This window comes from Scyliorhinus canicula, chromosome 10 (genome assembly GCF_902713615.1).
Source record: "Scyliorhinus canicula chromosome 10, sScyCan1.1, whole genome shotgun sequence".
NCBI lineage: Eukaryota > Metazoa > Chordata > Chondrichthyes > Carcharhiniformes > Scyliorhinidae > Scyliorhinus > Scyliorhinus canicula.
In genome coordinates, this window is record NC_052155.1 from 63,641,446 (window position 1) to 63,663,956 (window position 22,511).

General features: G+C 41.0%; 1 protein-coding gene across 4 annotated transcripts in view; it reads left to right on the forward strand.

Annotated features, from left to right (window-relative positions):
- The window catches only part of tmem64 (transmembrane protein 64), a 76,564-nt gene extending 55,198 nt beyond the window's left edge, over positions 1–21,366 (forward strand). Inside the window, exons 3-4 of one of the 4 annotated variants that reach the window (XM_038809078.1) lie at positions 1,067–1,201; positions 17,863–21,366. In XM_038809078.1, coding sequence (XP_038665006.1) covers positions 1,067–1,201; positions 17,863–18,054 — 327 coding nt within the window. In that variant the 3' untranslated portion in view covers positions 18,055–21,366. The other 3 variants (XM_038809079.1, XM_038809080.1, XM_038809081.1) reach the window with 3 other exon arrangements.
- The last annotated feature ends 1,145 nt before the right edge of the window (positions 21,367–22,511 follow it).

Here is a 22,511-nt window from a genome sequence, read left to right on the forward strand (position 1 = left end):
GCACTAATTAAAGAACTCCTATCTAAGTAAGGAGCTTAATCACTGATCTGATTGTTCAATAATGTTGGCCGGATTTGAACTGTTTTTCTATTCTTGCCTTTTCATTTTTTAGATACTTTTGTCTTCTGCCTTTCAGATTACCAGAAGAGCCCTGGCTTTTCTAGTCCTGAAGATCATTTTCACCTTCAATCATATTTTGGCAAAACATTATAACACACCCAGGATGATAGAAGCATCTTAAAAATAAAAAGTTAATGGTTACCTTTTCTACAGTTAATGGTTAACTTTTCTACATTAGAAGTGCTATATAAATGCAAGATGTTACTCCAGCTGCGGGTTCTGTCCATTTTGTGGGTCTTCTACCTTTTGAATGGAAATTCAGTTTCACAAATACCTGTGGTATTTTAGTCTATAAATGTATTGATCAGTAAATAGTTTTGTATAGAAACATAGAGGGTGAGTACAGAACAAGTGCATTTTGGCTATTGCCTCTGCTACTTCTAAAAACCTCTGCTGCTACTTCTAAAAACCTATCTTCCTCTGCTTCAATTTTCTTTCTATCTTTTAAATAACGTGATGGTTTCTACATTGCCTGCTCCTGGTGGCAAAGCATTCTATTGTCCAAAACCCACCCAGATGAAGATCAAGCTGCTGTTGTTGATCATTTTAATTTGATGACTCTGTCATTGACTCCTAACCAACATTCCCTGTTTACCCTATCAAAACCCTGTTTGCATTTTTGATTCCCCTGAGGAAAAAGCAGTGCTCCGAAAGCTAGTGTTTGAAACAACATGTTGGACTTTAACCTGTTATAAGACTTCTTGCTGCACTTTTTTTGAATCAAGCATTAATTTTTTTAAATCTGCTCCAGTCCCTCTATCTTGCCTTTTGCATTCCTATCTGTGGTTTAATTTTGGTGTATTATGCTTTTTGCTCTATTTGGCTTTAATGATTTGTTTACAATGGGACACCTAACACTGTAGACAACCCTGTTCTAAAGATTCCCTGGTGAAAATTTACCATTGGATTTTTTTGGTCTTTTAATCTATGTGTCATTGGCTTGCAGTATCAGGAAATTAATTTAAATCCTGGATTTTTCTGTTCATCCCATTTAACAAACTTGCATTTATGTAACTCATTACGCACGTCCTGCAAGGCACTTCTGAGGAGTGATACTGGACAGAGTTTAACACCGTACCAGGTAAGGAGATACTAGGATAAATGGACCAAATCTTCTTCATAAAGTTAGGTTTTAAGGAACATCGTAATGGAGTAGAGTGAGATTGAGAGACATGAGAGTTTGGGGAAAGAATTTCAACGCTAAAGACCGAGATAGCTAAAGGCACAGTCTTGTGTTCCACTGAAAATTTAATTGTTCAGTGTTTGCATCTGTCTCCTGCCTATTCTTTCTGCTAAATATGAAGTTTCTTTGAAAGATGATGGTCCGACTTGCCATTTCCCAGACTTTCTAATTTAATATTGTCTGCGAATTGAGATACTCTTGACCTTTCAAATCTAGAAACATTAGTTGTCTGGAGTGCATACAAGTCCAGGACTGGCCACATGTGGCACTGCAATAAGAGTTCATATTATGGCCAAAATTATTGTAACAGTAAATCCCCAGAGCCTTGCCAGGCACTAGTTTAATGGCTTTGTCAAGGATAAGTGCCCCTAACATATCCAAGGATGAGTGGAGAGAGAAGAGGATGCAGTCAATAAGGAGGTAAATTTCAAGAATGTTTTTGAGAATGAGACAGATATGTTTCGTGCACAGTAATTTCCCCTTCCATCATACGCGCGTGCTTGTGCACAGATCAGCACTTGTTGCTAAATATGTGGCTTTTGTCCTAGGCATTCCAGACTAGAGAGGTTGCAGTGTGTGGAATTATCTATACTGTGAATAAAAGTGGAAAGGAAACTGCGGAATTAAATATATTTGTGCATTGAATGATGTATCAAGGGTATGATATTTCTCGGTTGGAAATATCTTGCTAAAAGTAAACTATACTGAACTGAATGCGGATTCAGCAATGCTAGCCCTGGTACGACAAAAGGCAACTCTCAGGTATCTTACGATGCATGTTGATGATTTTCTATGGGGAGGTATGTTCTATCTAAACGCTAGATTTCCTCTTCTACCATATGCCTGACTTCTTTCCTCTTAAACAACACTCTTAGGAGAAGCACAAATCCAACAGCACATCTGCTTAAATCATTTTATTTTTTTATTAGTTGCTTCTATGTTAAAACAAAAATTGTCTTAAATTTATCAAATCCGTGACTTGGTTTTTATCATTCAAGTTGGCTGCCTTTTGATTAACCCTCTGCATTCTAAATATTTCTAAATAAAAAACACAAGAAATATTAGCAGGAGAAGATCGTACAGCTCCTTGCATGCCCTGCTGTCTGAGTGCACAGCTAATTTAGCGGTCCAATCAAAGTTCTTAGCTGCACTCCAAGGATAGACCATTCGGCCCTTCAAGCCTGCTGCCCTGACATATTTTGCTTAATTGTAAGCCTGTATATTCAAAGGCTTCCAAAGCCTGATTTCCAGTCTTGAGTTCCATTTTAATCATATGAAATAAATTGCTCAAATTCCACATAACCACCCCATAGAAAATCATCAATATGCATCATAAAGATGACTTAGAATTTCATTTTGCGCTGCTAGGATAACATTGATAGATCTGCGTTCATTTGAGTACAGTTCAACAAGACATTTCCAATGCATTATTTAAACGACAAACTCATTTATTTAATTTCTGTACTTTCCTTTCCTCTTTGTTTCCCTCTTTATGTGTTTTGAAAGCCTATTTGTCTGACCTATTATGTGCTTTTATAATGGTTGACCTATATTTCCAAAAATGTGCAGCCAACAAAGCTAAGGAAAGTTTTTCAGGATTATTTGTCCCACCATGGGAAAGTTTATTCTAACATCTTGATCTCCAAGTCTCTCAAACCCAAGTTGCTAGCCTGGCTTTAGCCTTAGAAGTCCTTTCTGGGTAGACATTTTCGTATTTATCCATCTATGTGATGAAGCTGGCTGTCTCCTGTCCAGTGCTTCAAAGTATACATCAAATTCTTTCTAATTATCCAAATCTTTTGGTTTTGTATCTCAATTTATCTTTTTTAGCAGCCTCCTAGTCATAAGGACTTCTGGTAATATTCCTAGATTGTTCTGTAGTCTTGTTCTATTTTATAATCTAGTTCAGTTAAGGCTTCTACTTGCACTTCAATGTCTTTCTGAACTACTGCAGTATCTCTCCCTCCCGTAAGCAGAGGTTCTATTTCTTTTATTTGAACGTTTTCTGATGCAAGAAGAGCTTCCAGATCCTCTATAAGAACTTGCACTATTTTGTTGCTTTCCAATTTCATTCCATTTTGCCATATTGCTTCTTAGCTTGGACAATTAACTAAAATTTAATCTTGCTGGTTTTTTTTCCTGCAACAATTGCGTCCTTTCATTCACTGGACCCTTCTGGTATGTACATCACTCGGGTACCCACTCCTTTGGATACAATGGCCCTGTTCTATGCATTAGAATTATTTTGCCATCTGGCCCGCTGCCTATCTCCATCTGGCCTTCTAGCCACTGTATTTTGTTCCCCATAACTGGATTAAAATGTTGCATGGTCTTATGCAATGCCTCCGAGTTCTCAGTATTTTCTCCAAGACCTTGGCCTTGATGAATGTGCTTCTCCCTGCAAGTAAAGCATTCAAGTGTGCAGAAAAGGTGCAACTGATTGTAATTCCTTCTAGGATAGGGAGACTTATCACACATCACAGAAGATATTTGTCTTTTCCCCCATGGACCAACTGTTGAGGACTGTAGCACCCATGTGAAGTGAATTCTTGCATGCACTGCTGGTGCCAAGCGTCGTTGCCTTGCAGTTTTGTTGATCGGCTAAGATGTAGTGGAGCATCTCACCGATCACTGATTTATTTCAGTGGGTTCATTACGAAAAAGACTTTCAGCTCCAGTGTTCATAATTACAATGTTAATATTTCTGCATGTCTCTAAAAATGAAATGAGCAAATTCCTTCCCATGTCATTTAGCCAGTGTTCCAAGTCTCAACACTATCTTTTTCTCTCTTGATTCTTATTATCTAATGCCATTGCCACTTCTTGAACATTCTGATTAAAAATGTCTGGTTTTGTGAACATGATGCAATAATGCACTGATTGTGTAAACTATAGATTCGCTGACTTTCCAAAAGTTATCATGTTCGATGCCGTTTCATTTGTGCCTTTTTCTTTAAAGCTTGCCCAGCAAGCAGTCTGTGTCTCATCAGTGACTACATCAGTACTAATGAATTGGTGAATTCAGCTGTTTTGTATGGAACCACCACTCTATTCAGTGACCTCTGTGCTATCATTCCCAAACCTGAGATGAGTAGAGCTTTCAGTAGAACTCCTTGACCTTGCTTTGATCCTTACCACTTGAGTAAATCTAAATAACATTTTAACCAGTCTGATCTAGACTCTGTTGAGGAGCAACCACTATTTAACCCGGCGCTGTTAAATGATCTATGACTAATACTCATTGCTAGATTAAAGCTTCTCGTATAAGTACAGTTCCCTGAAATTCAACCTGATCATCATCTTCAGCTTCAAATTTTCTATAACATGTGTCATGAAAATTCTGCTGTTCCGCTTTGGGCAGTTTCATTGCATAATATTTTGAGTAACATCTGTTAACAGTTCCTTGGACATTCCTGGCTGTTTGTCTATTATTACTATTCAAATCCTGATGTCTGCCAAATCTGCTAAAAATGCTTTCATCCTTCATTGTTTTTGCCTGTAACTCTTGTCTTGTACCTGTGCCCTGTATCTGAACCATCTCAAAAGGCCGTAATCATTGAGCCCTCGTGCGTCACAATATCCCATTTGTGCCATAAAGGTTGCTAGAAATTGCTGCTTCCCCTGGGCATTAACTAAAAGACATTTGATCCGAAGGGGTGTCTTTTATCTGAGAACCAAGCGCCAGTTAACCTGGGAACCTTTCCACGAGCAACACGTCAAGCGTTGACAATCCAGCAATTTAAATGTGAGCACTGAATGAAGACTTTCCAATCCAATTTCTGCAATCTCTTATGCAGTTTATTAAAGCCCATGATTTGTGCCTCTGGAATGTCTTTCAAAATTTAGCAAAGTCTGTCCAGATATATGTCTCATGGCATATATTAGATAATCTTTCTTGTAAATTTCACCCACAAAGTTTAATCGAAGATCCAAACCACAAGTATGCATCTGTTGGAATCCAGCTCACAAAATACTGCAGTTCAGATGTTACTTTTATTAGGAAGCAACAATGCCAAGGCCATGCTTTGTTTCCTCCTTGATAGGGATGTAGCCTGTGTCCACATATCCACTTCATTTTTCCACTGCTCTGGAGGTTCAGATTTAGGTGGCTAATTAGTGCCCTGACAAGTAATGTATGCTTTCAGCTGTTCTTCACAAAGTAATTCTGATTGCCATCTTCTGTCTGGAAAAAATGATCTGTGTTTCCAGTCTTCACTTTTAGATAAACATTCTCTGCTACATGTTAGTTCCATTCTGAAGCCATAAGGGATGTAGGAAAGCAGACACCAATCTTTTATTTAATACTACATTTATTTACAGAATACAACACTGATTGGGGAGATTGCAGCATTATGGTAATATCACTGGACTAGCAATCAAGAGATCCAGGTTAATGCTCTGGGGGCATGGGTTCTCATCCCACCATGGCAGGTGGGTGGAATTTAAATAAATCTGAAATTAAAAAGCTAATCTTGGTAATACCGAGACCATGAAACCATTGTCTTAAAAACCTATCTGGTTCAGTGATGCCCTTTCGGAAAGGAAATCTGCATTCTTACCTTGCCCGACATACACGTGACTCCAGACCCACAGCAATGTGGTTGACTCTTAAATGCCCTCTGAATTTGCCTAGCAAGTCAGTCAGTTTTATGAAGCTTCTACAAATTCTAAAATATATGAAACCGGATGGACCACCCCACATCGACTAGGCACTGGAAATGACAACTGCGCACCTAGCCCTGTCAATCCTGTAAAGTTCTCATGACTAATATTTGGGAGCTTGTGCCAAATTTGGGAGGTCTGCCCCACAGACTAGTCAAGCAAGAGCCCGACATGGGTCATACTTATGGAATCGTCGCCTACAATGTCCCAGACACCACCAACACAACAGACCTACCAGAAGTGATGGCATAGTGGTGTTATACATTTTTAAAAATTCATTCATGGGATGTGGGAGTCGCAGGCTACGCAAGCATTTATTGCCCGCGAGGGGAGTCGCAGGCTACGCAAGCATTTATTGCCCGCGAGGGGAGTCGCAGGCTACGCAAGCATTTATTGCCCGCGAGGGGGACGTTAAGAGTCAATCACATTGCTGTGGGTCTGGAGTCACATGTAGGCCACATCAAACAAGGATGGCAGAGTTCCTTCCCTAAAGGACAGCAGTGAACCACATGGGTTTTTACAACAACCGACAATGGTTTCATGGTCCATCATTAGACTTTTAATTCCAGGTGTTTATTGAATTCAAATTTCACCATCTGCAGTGGCGGGATTTGAACCTGCCAGTGTATTTCTCTGGTTTACTAGTCCAGTGACGATACCACTATGTCACCGCCTCTCCATTCAGGATGGAGATTTCCAGGAATCCTCTGTGCTCCCTGGACCCCTTGAATTCTCATGTCATTAAGCCAAACATTGGCAAGGAATCCTCCCCCACCCATACTCCATGTTGAACATCATTTTGGAAGAAGCACTGATGATGGCAAGCGTGCAGGATGTACATCATCAAGAGTGGCTCAGTAGCATTGCTACTGACCGAGTGGGCATGTCCAAATGACATTGCTGCTAGTCTGGGCCTCCAGCATGTGATGAGAGGTCTGGTCCTTACCAATTTACCTGTTGCAGATGCAGCCTGCGTCGATCCAGATCCTTTATCTAAACCTGTTGCCTATTTTCCAAGGATCTACTTCCCTCTGTTTCCCACCCGTGTCAATAAATCTAAATTTAATTCCTTCTTTTTTTTTGCCTCAACTACTTTCTGTGGTAGTGAATTCCACAGATTCACCACTCTTTGGGTGAAGAAATTTGTCCTCGCCTCAGTCCTAAAAGGTTTCCCCCTTATCCTCAAACTATGGCCTCTAGTTCTGGACTCCCCCACTGTCGGGAACATTCTTTCTGAATCTACCCTGTCTAATCCTGTTAGAATTTTCTAAGTTTCTATGAGATCCCCTCTCATTCTTTTGCCATCCCAGGAATCAGCCTGGTAAAACTTTGCTGCACTCCCACCATCGCAAGAACATTATTCCTCTGATAAGGACACCAAAATTGCACACAATTGCTTCACCAATGCCCTATACAATTGCAATAAAACATCCCTATTCCTAAACTCAAATCCTCTCGCTATGAAGCTCTCAACATACCATTTGCCTTCTTTACTGCCTGCTGTCCTGCGTGCTTACTTTCAGCGACTGATTCATGAGGACACCAAAGTCTTAGCAATGCCGACATGTCTCTGAAAGTTTATTTGTTTCTAAAGCTCGAAAATAACATCTCAACAAGTGGCTGTGTTCATAGTTGGCAGGTTTAAGAAGTTATTAAAGGCTTATCGTCTTGTGGTAGGTGGATATGGTAGCACAGTTGCTTTACAGCTCCAGGGTCCCAGGTTCGATTCCCGGCTTGGGTCATTGTCTGTGTTGAGTTTGCACGTTCTCCCCGTGTCTGCTTGCGTGTCCTCCGGGTGCTCCAGTTCCTCCCAGTGCTCCGGTTTCCTCCCACAAGTCCCGAAAGATGTGCTGTTAGGTTTGGACATTCTGAATTCTCCCTGTGTATCAGAACAGGTGCCAAAGATTATTATTATTATTATTAAGAATGTGTTTGTTTTGCCACAAGGGGAGTTAAATACTTTGAATATTTTTTTCAGTATGGTGTGTTTGAATTACAGCTTTATTATATTAGTTTATGCCTATTTCGAACAGACAGCTCTGGAGGTCTGTCCATGGTGGATGGTGGGCAAGGAACTATGGAGGCTATATGAGGAGCATGGGGATGGGTTTGAGGACTTGATGACAACTGAACTGATGTCACAGTAAATCGGGCTTGGTGACATTACTGTCCATCTGCCACTGTTGCTGCCTCTGGAGACAATGGGCTCAACTCCATCCAACTCATGTCTCCCACATCAAAAATACAGTGGACGGGGGCCCTTTCGCAGCTGGGTCAGCAGAGTCTGTAAGTTTCCAAAATTCATCTTCCAGCCTCCATGTAAATCTGGCCTCAGTCTATCCTATCAGGCCCTTCAGAACCTTATACTTTATTCTTCTACGGAGTATAGACCCACTTTACTCAGCCTCTCATAGGAGGACAGCCCCCTCATCGCAGAAAACAATCTGCTGAATCTTAACTGCCTCCAATGCTAGTATATCTTCACTTAAATGTGGCAATCAAGACTGCACATTATTCCAAAGCCCTGTGCGATTGTAGCAGGGCTTCATTATTCTTAGGCCAACATGTATTTATCTTCCTAATTCTTGCTGCACATGCATGCTGACTTTGTTTGTACAAGTACACCAGTTTCTTTGAACATCAGCATTTCAAGCCCTTCTAAAACAATTCTGATTTTCTGTTCTTATGTACACTTCCCTAAATTGTTTCCTCCGTCTGCTGCCTTTGCTCACTCACTCACTTCTGTATATCTCTTTTGGGGCCTCATTGTGTCTTCCGCAGCTTACATTCCCACCTAGGTTTGAATCATCAGCAGGCACAGATACATACTCTTGATCTCTTTTGTCTAAATCATTAATATCAATGGTAATTGTAGTGATATGCATAAGCAATTGTGCATGTAAATATGATTGCCTCCGACCACTAGGTGGCAGGCAAGTTATACCATGTGACACTAACCTGGGGGAGGCTGTAGGAGAAGTTGTAGTAGCTAGTTGTGTGTGTGATTGTTCTAGTTTGTTAGTATTAGTTTCCAACCCACAGTTTGTTATACAATAAATTCAACTAGTCTAGAACAAGATGCTCTGTCGTTCGTGAACTCAATCATTGTCACAGTACTAGAACATAACAGTAATTAGCTGATAACCTGGAGGGCAGTTGCAGCTGCTGAGACTCCCCCACTGCTTCCATCTTCTGGGTCCCCATATCTGCCTTACTCGTAGTCCCACATTCCTGTCCCAGACCAGTCAAAATCCATGAAGACCCTAGCCTAAGAGGTATGACTGCCTTCTGGAATAAAACATCCAAGAAACTTTTTCCCACTCCCTGATGCATTCCCTGAGGAGCTCTTGGGAACTCCTTGGGTTCCTCAGGGTAGTGTCCGAGGTCCAACTATCTTCAGCTGCTTCATCAATGACCTCCCTTCCATCATCAGGTCGGACGTTGGGATGTTTGTGCTGCTCAGCACCATCGTGACTCCTCAGATAATGAAACAGTCTATGTCCAAATGCAGCAAGGCCTGGACAATATCAAGACTTGGGTTGACAAATGGCAAGTTACATTCATGCCACACCAGTGCCAGACAATGAGCACCTCCTACATGCGAAGACCTAACCACCGCCCCTTGACATTCAGTGGCATTAACATCGCTGAATCCCCCCCCCCCCCACAATCAATCAACATCATGGGGGTTATCATTGAGCAGAAACTGAACTGGAAAGTCACATTAATACTGTGGCTACCAGGGCACGTCAAAGGCTAAGAATTCTACAGCGAATAATTTGCGTCCTGACACCCCCCCCCCCCCCCCCCCCAATCATCTACAAGACACAAGTCAGGCATGTAATGGAATACTCTCCACTTGCCTGGATGAGTGCGGCTCCAACAACACTCAAGAAGCTATCAAGAAGAACACTATCCAGGACAAAGCAGCCTGCTTGATTGCTCCCCCTTCCACAAACATTCAAACTCTCCACCACCGACAAAGAGTGGCAACCATGTGTACCATCTCTACAAGATGCACTGCAGTAACCCACCAAGGTTTCTTGGAGAACATCTTCCAAACCCAATACCATTACCATCCAGAAGGACGAGTAGCAGACACCTGGGAACCCCAACACCTGGAGGTTCCCTTCCAACTCACACACCATCCTGACTTGGAAATATATCGCTGTTCCGGCACTGTTGTTGGGGCAACATCCTGGAGCTCCCTTCCTAATAGCAAGTGGGTGTACCTACACCTCGAGGACTGCAGCGGTTCAAGAATATAGTTTCCCACCCTTCTGAAGGGGAAGTAGAGATGGAAAATAAATGCTGGCCTAACCAGTGACACCCATATCCTGTAAATGATTTTTTTTTTAAATTGCAGTGTTCAAAGCTTAGCCTCCAGCTAATCAATTCTAAGATGAAGTTTCTTGAGTTGCAGATATTTGCTGTGGATCACACAGGTATGCACTAGGATGCACTCCCTAATTAATACTGCCATGTCCCCTCCTCTTTTACCTCCCTCCCTATTCTTCTGAGACCATTTAAACTCCGGAACATCTAACAACCATTCCTGCCCCTGTGAAATCCATGTCTCCATAATGACCACAACATTGTAGTTCTAGGTATTGATCCATGCTCTTAAGTTCATCTCCCTTATTCCTGACACTCCTTGCATTGAAACAGACACACTTTAACCCATTCCACTGAGTGCAACTTTGCCTTATCCACTGTTTATCCTTCCTCACAGACTTGCTGCCTACGATTTCTGACTGTTCAACAGCTGCCCTATCCTCTGATCCATATCTCTGATTCCCAGTCCTCTGCCAAACTAGCTTAATCCCTCCCGAAGACTCTAGCAAACCTCCCACCCTGGATATTGGTGCCCCTCCAGTTTAGGTGCAATCCGTCCTTCATGTACAGGTCCCACCTTCTCCAGAAGATATCCCAATGATCCACATATCTAGAGCCTTCCCTCCTGCACCAGTCCTGTAGCCATGTGTTCAGCTGCACTCACTCTCTGTTCCTTGCCTCACTTGCATGTGGCACCGGTAGCAATTCTGAGATCACTACTCTGCTTGTCCTACTCTTTAGCTTTCAACCTAACTCCCTAAAATCCCTTTTTAGATCCTCATCCCTTTTTAGATCCTCATCCCTTTTCTTAGATATGTCGTTGGTGCCTATGTGCACCACGACTTCTAGTTGCTCACCCTCCCCTATGTGCACCACGACTTCTGGTTGCTCACCGTCCCCCTTAAGAATCCTGTTGACTCAATCAGAGACATCCCTGGAAGTATTTGCAATGTGTTCGTCAAGCATCATGAGAGCACACCCAAAACTCTAGCTTTCCATAAAAGGTTTGTTTTAGTAAGCAAATGTCAGGCATGACTACATGATAAGCCCAACTGAGTTGTGGCTATCACAGTATGACATGAAGCCACACTTGCTTTTGTAATTCTTGTATCTTGTTGTCAGTGTAGTCAGAAGTGGGGATGTTCACTGATGATTACATAATGTTCATTAAATTTCAATGAAACTTTGAAAATGTGTTAAAATATATTCAATTGATCAGACTGCAGATATCTGACATGTCACAAATATGACATTCACTTCTCCCCAAATGTTGAAGCAGTGCATGTACAAATGCAGCAAGAGTTGGATAATATCCAGGCTTGGGTTGACAAGTTGCAAGTAACATTCGCATTGCACAAGTGCCAGACGATGACTGTCTCCAGCAAGAGCGAATGTAACCATTGCCAATTGGCATTCAGTGTCAATATTGTCACTGAATCCCGCCTCCTCCCCCACCATCAACATCCTTGGGGTTACCATTGACCATATAACTACTGTTCCTACAATAACATGAGACGAGGAATTCTGCAACGAGTTAATCGCCACCTGACTCCACAAAGCCTGTCCACAATCATGGCACAAGTCATGAGTGCGATGGAATACTCTCCAAGTGCCTGGATGAGTGCAGCTCCAACAACACTCAAGAAGCTCGACACTATCCAGGACAAAGCAGCCTGCTTGATTGCTCCCCCTTCCACAAACATTCAAACTCTCCACCACCAACAACACTCCATCATCATACCAGTGCAAAGAACTAGGCAACGTACCTCAATGACTATCATCTGGTGGCCTTGATATCGATTGTAATGCAGTGCTTCGAGAAGTTGGTCATGAGGCACATCAATTCCATACTCCCAGAATGCCTAGATCCACTGCAATTTGCATACCGCCGGCACCGGTTCACAGCAGATACATTTCCTTGGCCCTACAGTCATCCCTGGAGCATCTCGCCAACAAGGACTCCTACATCAGACTCCTATTCATTGACTACAGCTCCGCCTTCAACACCATAATTCCAGCCAAGCTCATATCAAATTGCAAAATCTTGGACTTGACTCCTCGCTCTGCAACTGGACCCTCGACTTTTTGACCCATATACCACAATCAGTAAGAATAAACAACAACACCTCCTCCCCAATTGTCCTCAACACTGGGGCATTGCAAGGCTATGTACTTAGCCCCCTACTATACTCCCTATAGACACACGACTGCATGGCAAAAGTTTGTTCCAACTCCATTTACAAGTTTGCTGATGACACGTTTGTGGGTCGGATCTCGAACAACAATGACTCTGAATATAGGAGGGAGAAAGAGAACCTAGTGAGTGATGTAATGACGACAAACTCTCCCTAAATGTCAGCAAAACTAAAGAGATGGTCATTGACTTCAGGAAGCAAAGTATCGTACACACTCCTGTCTGCCTGAATGGGGCCAAGGTGCAGGTGATGGACAGCTTCAAATTCCTATGTGCGCACATCACCAGCCATCTGATCTTGTCCGCCCACATCGACGCTACGACCAAGAAAGCACAGCAGCACCTGTACTTTCTCAGGAAGGAAACTAAGGAAATTCGGCATGTCTACATTGACTCTTGCCAGCAGATGCACCATAGAAAGTATCCTATCTGGCTGCATCACAGCCTGGTATGGCAACTGCTCGGCCCAAGACCGCAAGAAACCACAGAGTCGTGAACGCCGCCCAGTCCATTGCGCGAACCTCCTTCCCATCCAATAACCTTCTACACCTCCCGCTGACTTGGGAAAGCAGACCGCATAGTCAAAGGCCCCTCCTGTCATAATATCCACTCGTGTGTGTGTGTGTATATAATGATATGCAGACAGGCAGTGATTGACACATAGGATGACCAATGAACACACAACACAGAACAACCAATCACCAGACAAGACACCACCACTATAAAGCTCACAGGGCATTAAGACTCCCGCTCTTTTCGGGACCCTACACTGAGACAGTCAGAGTGCACAAGTTAGTGGGCACTATTGCCGTGCGGTAGCTAGTAAGTCTGGTCGAGCCAGTAAGAGGTCGTCGGTAGGTTTAGAAGAGTGTCAACCCACAGCTGAACATGTACAGCAGTTCATAGTTTAAATAAAACCGTGTTGGATCATCTCCGGTGTTAGACATTGTTTCTAGCTTCCCTGCATCGAGTTGCAGTCAACGTCAAACCAACCCGCCTAACACATCACCTCCTACCTGGCTTTTTCACTCTACCAACTTCTTCCATCGGCAGGAAATATAAAAGTCTGAGAGCACGCAATAACAGATTCTTCCTTGCTGTTACCAGACTCCAAAATGACCCTCCTATGGACTGATCTGATCTCTTCACACACCTTCTCTACTAAGTAGTACTACGCTCCTGTAGCTTCACCCGATGCCTGTGTCTATGTATTTACATAGTGTATTTTAATAATAATAATACCTTATTGTCACAAGTAGGCTTCAATTAAGTTACTGTGAAAAGCCCCTAGTCGCCACATTCCGGTGCCTGTTCGGGGAGGCTGGTACGGGAATTGAACCCGTGCTGCTGCCATTGTTCTGTATTCCAAGCCAGCGATTTAGCCCACTGAGTTTGCCCTATGTATTTTCTTTTCATGTCTGGAATGATCTGTCTGAACTGTATTCAGAGCAATACTTTTCCTGTACCTCTGAACACGTGACAATAAACAAGTCCAATCCAGCTTGACACTATCCAAGACAAAGCAACCCTCTTGATTGGCATCCTTTCCACAAACACTCACTCCCTTCACCACAGATGACAGACAGTGGTAGTAGTGTGTACCATTCACAAGATGCACTACAGGAACTCACCAAGTCTCTTTTGGCAGAACCTTCCAAACCCACGAACGCTACCATCTAGAAGGACAATGGCAGCAGATACATGGGAACACCGTGAAGTTCCTGTCCCAAGTTGCACATAACCCTGACTTGGAACTCTATTGTCATTCCTTCATTGCTGCTGGGTCAAAATCCTGGAACTTCCTCTCTAACAGCACTGTATGCATACCTACCCCTCCGGAACTGCAGTGGTTCAAGAAGGCTGCTCACCACTAGCTTCTCGAGAGTAATTGGTGACCTCTTGAACCATTATAACAAATGTTACCGGGTAGTGACATTTCTCTCCCTTCAAAGACTGTCATCGCTGGAGGACTATGTCAAATGTCTTGGTCAAGTGAACAAAGGGTTTGTTTTCTTGGCATTTCTCCAGCATTTCTCCTGCAGAGAGAGCACCACATCAGTGGTTCCTCAGGCATATTCTGAAAATGCACTGACTCTAGCAGCAGATCCTGGTCGGGATGTTGCACCAACTCTCTAGCAGCAGATCATGGTCGAGATTTTGTACTAGCACTATATGATTCAGAAGGATTCTGGCCAAGTGTTGGAGAGGAGTAAAATTCCTCTGATTGTGGCAGATTGGTGAGTTCCTGCTTGTGTGTGTGTGTGGGGGTGATTGAGGCATGTGAGATATTCTTGCTCCCACCTAAACAAAGAGTTCAGTGAGCTTCTTGACCAGGCATTGACCCATGAGCCTTGTACACCTCAGCTGGGATGGCATGAGCAGCTAGAGCTTTGCCGCTAGACAGGAGTTTAACTGTATTCCATTTCTAACTGCTTGAGAGGGTCATTAAGAGAGCAGTTGATGGCAATATGTGGCAGCCTGTTTATTGCTTCATCGGTAGATGAAGGCCAATTGAGGGTTGGTTAAAGTTTGTTACCCATCTTTTTATCATTCGAGTTTTTTCTGCTAGCAGTATTGACCTGTTGGTATTGCGGATTGCTGATGAACCAGTAGATTGGAGCCCGTAGACAGATTTCTGAGCATCATAGAATCTCTTCCAGTCTTGGGTCTCCATATGACTGAAGTTCATTGTTTTCTGATCCAACTGAGGCTTGCATGTCTCTGAACTTGCATGGACAGTCCTTCAATGCTTTGGGAGACATTGTGTTTGGAGAGTGATGACTTGAGGTAAACCCTGTAGAGGCAATGTTTCTCCTTCAGCATTTTTTCGATTCTCTCATTGTTTTTATTGAGCTTCCCACCAGTATTTTCTGAACTTGTTATTTCTAATATTTACCCACGCCGATCCTACTTGATCTTTGGAGCCTTTCTTATTATTGTCATCTTCCTTCCTATCAGTGCTACTCTTTTTTTTTCCATTCTATCTCTTTGAAATGTGATGTATCCTGGATTATTTATATCTCAACCTTGTTAATAGTAGTTAGATGGAGGCCATCTACCTCTGGTACCACTTGTTCATCCAACCTATTGCAAACGCATCACACATTCCAATAAAGAGCCTTTAATTTTTACCACTATTTGCTGATGGTACCATTACCACTAATAAGCTGTCCCTTACTGTCCTCCCTGATTGTCTTTACCCAAACTGCTACACAGATCCGTTGCCTCCACTTTCTTCTTTGACTTCTGAATTTTCATTTATCTGAACCCTTCCAGCCTCTTTGATTTAAAAAAAATAAATAAAAATAATCCCTACCCACAGTCACGGTTATACGATTCAGCAGAACACTGATCCCAGCCACATTTAAGTGGAGCCCATCCCAATGGAATAGCTCCCTCTTTTCTTGAGTAATGGTGTGGAATCAAAACCTCCTATTCCCACATCATACTTTGCGCCATCTTGAGTCTGCTTTACCCTTTGGCCATTGGTCCTTGGCTCAAATAACTATGCAGGGATGATTACTTTTGAGGTTCTACGTTTTAATTTGTATTGTTTTTCTGATTCTAGCTCCTGAAATATATCATTGATTGTGAATTCCAAGAGTTTGCTTTGAACTCTTTTATAAGACCCGATTGGTTTATGCTTTCTTCGTTTATTCAAGAAGGAAGGAAAGGACAAGTTTTTACTTTAGTACTGCTCCCTGGCATAATTTCTAATATGTAAATGGTTTGAAAATTGTAGCGAATTCTTCTGCTAACTTTGAAAGTTCCTTTTAAATTGTATGTATGCAGCTCTAAATATTATTTCATATCCTACTCCAGCATTCTTATAGCATTAAAAACGGATGCAAAATACTTAAGTTCCAACATACTTCTGCACAATTCGTGTCTCGCGTGCTCTCTCTCTCTCTCTCTCTCTCTCTCCCGCGCTCTCTCATACACACTGTAAGCGTATAAAAGGAGGCTTCTTGGTATGTACCAACCTTTATATTAGTTTCCATTTTTAGCCCTTGTTTCTCTCCTCCCAGGTAATCTCATGTTCTCATCCACAAGATCCAGCTCTTAACTCATTAACACAATTCCCACTAAACTGTTGAATCCTCATCTTGTTTTCTAGTTTACATGTTAATTGACATAAGAAATTATGACTCTTCAGTCATTGTCTCCATTGCTTCTAAAACTGCTGAAAACCTCTTCTCCCTTTCTTTCCCTCTGCTCTGCCACCCCCAACAAAATTCAGCCCTTTTTACATTTATGGTATCTTGTTGCTGTAAAAATCTGTTTGTCTCACTTCCTTAATTCATGGTAACCTTCCTTTCCACCCACTAGCTCAGTCTGTGCGGAGTCTGCACGTTCTCCCCGTGTCTGCGTGGGTTTCCTCAGGGTGCTCCCGTTTCCCCCCACAGTCCAAAGACATGCTGGTTAGGTGGATTGGCCATGCTAAATTGCCCTTAGTGGCCAAAAAGGTTAGGACGGGTTATTGGGTTGCGGGGATGGGGTGGAAGTGAGGGCTTAGGCGGGTCGGTGCAGACTCGATGGGCCGAATAGCCTTCTTCTGCACTGTATGTTCTATGTTCTAAACTAGACTGATTGCAATTTTACTACCTGTATCCTATTTGACCCCAAGCTGAGCTTCCAGTTCCCTATCTTCTCCATTATAAAGACTGCTTGATTTCACATCTAAAATGATCCACCTTCACCCTTACTTCAGTTTATCTGTTGTTGACCTCATCTACACGTTGTCACCTCCCAGGCGTAACTATTCCAATGCTCTCAAAGGCAGTCTCCATCTCTTCTGCCCGTGTTCAGATGAAGTCCCATTTTACCATTATTCTGTCCTTGCTGACCTACATTGGATTATTCCATTTCTCCCTGTACTGCACCAATAAACATGTGATATTCTCATGTTTGTCTTTAAATGCACTTCTCTGGGTCAAAACCTTCTTAAAAAAAATTCTAGTCTTCAGAGCATTTCCCCCTGCCTCTTTGGATCACCATTGGTGGCTATGCCTGAAGTTATTAAGGCTGGGTACTCTGGAACTCCATCCTCCACCAATCATCTCTCTTATTGACTTCAAGACTCTCTTTGAAACATCTCTGACCAAGTTTTTGATCTATTTTTGAGTCCTTCTTCATTCTTTGTAAAGTATCGAGAGATGTTTTCTATATTGAAGACCAAGTGTAAATGCAAATTATTGGTTGCTGGGATTGAGTCTGTGACAATTTCTGTCATATACTGTCTGGATATGTTTATGACAATCATGATTGAATGGGAAGTTAAAATCTCAATCTTTATATTCAACTTGTGTATTCTCTAAATTATTTGTGTCATGTTGAGATTATAGTGTTTTCTTTCTTTTGGTTACAGATTTGTATCAGCGTTGGATTGATGTTTTATGTCGTGCATAGAGCTCATACTGAATTGGATGCTGCCATTTTGGCTTGCCAGATGGAGCTGAAAACTTCATTTATTAATGAAGATCATCCAAATGGACCCAGCATGACATTCTGCAATAAAAGGACTTCAGCAATAACAAGTGGTGGAATTAATATTGTATGAATCAGAATTATTATATAGATTCCAGGAACTGTAAACCCACCAGCCATTGCTAATCTTAGGTCACTAAAGGCGAATGACGTACATGTGTTATGGCTTCGCACAACTGCCTTAATAGTGAACAGGTTAATGGTATGGTACTGGTAACTGAAATAGAAAGTTAATCACAATCCGTAAAGTGAAGGAATTTAGTTGCTGGTGAAAAAGAATGCAAGGTGGAAGGTCAACTTAACATTTGCAAAGTATCGATAACTGCATTCCACAGGCTGTGGTTGAACCCTGTTTCTTTTTCTGTTGTGGAAGATAGCACTGGAAGGGCAAGGTTGAATCTCCTTCACACTGACCTTGTAAATTGGTTTACAATCAAAATTGTGCAGAGTGATATATATTTGCTAGCAATTGTATTCAAAATCTAGTACATGTGGCAATATTGTGACCATTTCTATTTGTGTGAATGAACAGCCTAATGTCAAATGACCAGGCAAGAGAAATGAACCAAAATGCCTCCCACCTATGGAGAGTAAAGTGGAGTGTTACAAACTACACTGTTTAGACAATGGAATTTCACACATCACCGAACAAGCAAAGTACCTCTTCTAATCTGGCAAAAGTCCTCTTCAATGCATTAAATAATGCGGTTTTCTGATCAATCAAACAAGCACTAAATTTATATTTTTGTCTTGTATTGTAACCTTCAAATTAAGTGAGTAGGAGTAGCACAGATGGCACTGTGGCTACTTGTAATATGCACTTTAGTTACTTGGTTTTAATCTCAATGGTACCATTTGTAGAACAAAGGATGATCAGAATATCTCAAATGTAATACATTCTCATTGTCATTGAGCTTTTGGAGCTGTCTGCTATAATCAAAATGAGTAAAATGTCGGATTGAAAAGAACATTTCCGAAATAAATTATTTTGCACATTAGAATTAGCATGTTAAAACATTTTATGGTCTTAATAGTGATCAGTGTGAACCAAGTGGCATAGGAATATTAAAATGTTCACTAATATACTTCTTAGCAAAACATGAAAGTAAAAATATAAATATCACAAGGTGATATATATTTTCTCAACCTATCCAATCTGTGGTTTCAAAACACCAAGGTCTAGGTTAATACTCTAATGATCAAACAAATCAATATGCCAATGTCTCTATGCTCTCTGTGTGAAGATTGTGGATGGGAATCTCTATCTGTTCACACTGGCAGGGGTCTCCATTCCTACTGCTGTAAATGAAGTTTTGGCTGAGCACCAAATTCTCCGTTCTCACTGGTAGCAGATAGGGTGAATTCGGAACGGAGAATCCCAGCCTATATCAGTCAGAGCTGTTCCTTTTGTTAAAAATGCTGGTGTATTAATGTCTTAAAAATCAGTGGAATAATAATTTCTACAAAAACATTGAGATTATTTTGTCCTGCATTTGAGATCTTTGTTTAAATAACATATTTTTAAAAAACCCAGTTAAGCAATTAAATGCAGTGAAATAAACAAAATGCTGGAAGAGCATAATCTTGTCTATTATTTGGATGACCAATTTGTTTTTATCAAATAGAATTTTCTTTTTCGACTGATGCACATACTCGAAACATTGCATGCCCAAATACATTTTAAATCCCTAGGCAGCAAGTACAATAATTCACATTGCTTGAACATCCCATATGTATGATAAAATATTTTAGTTCTGTATATATTGAGCATCAGTTAATTAATGCAGTATGGCTTAATAACTGGCTTCAATGCAGCATGTTTATACTGAAAGTGCTGCTCTGTGGCACAATAAATCTCAAGATGTGTTGCATGTTTTCTGAGCCATGCCTTTGAATTCTCAATGTAGTGATTTTTTTTTCTGCTGTTCTGACATTTTCGTATCTGTCAAGCTCTTTGTCTTGGCGGTAATCCAAAAATAATTTTACCTCTCATGACTTATTTTTTATGTGATGTAGCACATTTAAAAGACACAAACAACATTTGTACTCCTTTTAGTTTTTATAACTTGGGAGTTTACAGACATGCACTTCTAGCCAATACCAAATCCATATGAATTGTTTCCTTTTATTTGATGAGTACATATTTTTAATTATGTGGCCTATATACCATTCGGTCTTATTCCAAATCTTGTCAGGACCAGGCATATAAATTGAACAGTGCTATCAAGGCTGAAATAATAATACAATGTTATGAGGTAGTGAAGAATATATTTGGAAATACTTGGGATCCAGTTTTGAAAACTGTTGCGATGAGAGAACCATAAAAGCACAGTTGTTTATGCTTAAACTATGTATGTTGTGGCAGTAGACTTGTAGCTGATTGTGGAAACTTGCAAGGCATATACCATACATATTTTCCTGAAATTTCAGTTACATTCATCTAAACTGAATCACTGTCATGAGGGGAAAACACACATTTCAGTGCAAAGGTCCTTTTAAAGAATCAGATTTGCTTGAATTTGAAAAAAGCAATGTGAAGAACTTTACTTTTAGACTTGTTTCCTGTTTGTCCATGAATATCAGTGAGGAAACATACAGCTGACTTTACAAACTGAAAACGGGTATGGAACAGATACAACTTTAACTTGGACTTTGGACATTGATGATGCTATTTTTAGTATAGATTATAAAAGTGAATTACAGCTGTAACTTTGCTCCCTTCTCTAAGTAAAAGTGGTGTGGAAGGCGTTTATTCTGCTTTTTGTTTGCAAATACACAAATGGTGAATATTTTGTTTAGTGTCTGTAAATTGATTGCCCTTTACATTTTTTGGGAAGTAGTAAGATTTTATAAAATTTGAATTCTTCTCGAATTATCAATGATACTTTCATATGATGGTATTTGGCAATAATATGTATGTATATCAGTGGCAGAAGACTCCAGCAATCAGCTGCAGACTGTTGTGATATATTTGCCGAAATATTGTGGTTAAATGTTCTGTGTGAATATCATGCATCAAGACTATGATGCACATGAACTGTGCCCATATTTATAGCCACTGGCATTATGGAACCTCCAGAATAATTGAAACTAATATATATTCTAACAAAGTGATTACAGTGCTTATAATCTAATTTTTGGAATCAGATGACTATTAGAAACTACCTTTACTGATGTGGTTTGTCATTTTGACTGGCTGAATTAGATCACTTATGCCTGGTGTCTAGTATTTTGTGTAGAAACAACTGATGGTTTCTATACACGTTACAATTGATACCATTGTTTACTATAAAGTGCATTTCTTAATTGTCTTGATGTCAGATGGAAGATTGAATATTTAATTCAATGTGCAATCTGTTTTAATAAATTGACTTCTTAAAGTGAACTGCCAATTCTTCATCTGCTTCTGTGTTTCATCAACATAGCCATTCGCCTGGTCAGCCTTAGATTTTTGAAAAAACAGATTGAAAAATTATGCAATATGTTAATTATAGCTACATTTGCTAACCTGAAGCATATTGGATATCGTCAGTAATTTTATATTTCAGATTTTGTTGAGTCCTGTCTAGAGGGGATAAATGTGCATCAAACTGTGCACATTTTGACAATTGGTAAGGTTTGTTTGTCATGTCACTATCTGCTGAACCTTGCAGTTTAGACTAAGGCATTAATGGAAAATTGACAAAATGCTGCAGAGTAACAAGTGTGCATTATGAATCTATGCCTTTTCGGAGAGTGGAGAAAGTCGGTGCAAAAATAATACTTTTCATGTCTCAAATTGAAATCCAGAATTATGTTGGTTTTATTTTTAGCTTACTATACAGCAAGGAACGTGAGCAACATAACCAATAGCAGATTCCTAGGCACAATCTCTAATTGGACAGAATTTGAATGTTTTCATGATGTGCCAAATAACCAATGAATTAATTTAAAAGTATAATTGTTTTGTACCTAAACATGACAGAAATTGCATACAGTCAGCTTTCACAAGTAACCAATGGGATTAAGTGACCAGTTGATCTTTGTATGATGCTGCTTGACAAAAGACCCAGAGGCTGAGTACTCGTGTAAACGCCAGTTTATTCGCAGTCAAAGGAAACAGCTGCTACGGTGGGAAATATGCACCGTATCTGTTCCAGTCGGGAATGCCAATATGCCTGTGGGTATTTATGGTCACTTACATTGTTGATGCGATATCCAGCTCAAACAGCCTCCCCGAACAGGCGCCGGAATATGGCGACTAGAGGCTTTTCACAGTAACTTCATTGAAGCCTACTTGTGACAATAAGCGGTTATTATTGTGGCTCTTTTGTGAACAAGTAGCCCCATGCCAGGTCTGTGTACAAATCCTCCACATGCAATATCGGTCCGGGTGGGAGGCCCTGTTCAGTCATATTTATAATCGCCACCGACCACCTGTGCTCCCACTCTGCAAATTGGACTTGGCATATGATGCCCAAAGTCTCCAAAAGCTGTAACTCCGTTTCCACCTTTGTGAGCAAGGCGTAGGGGACTAGTCGTGCTCTGAAG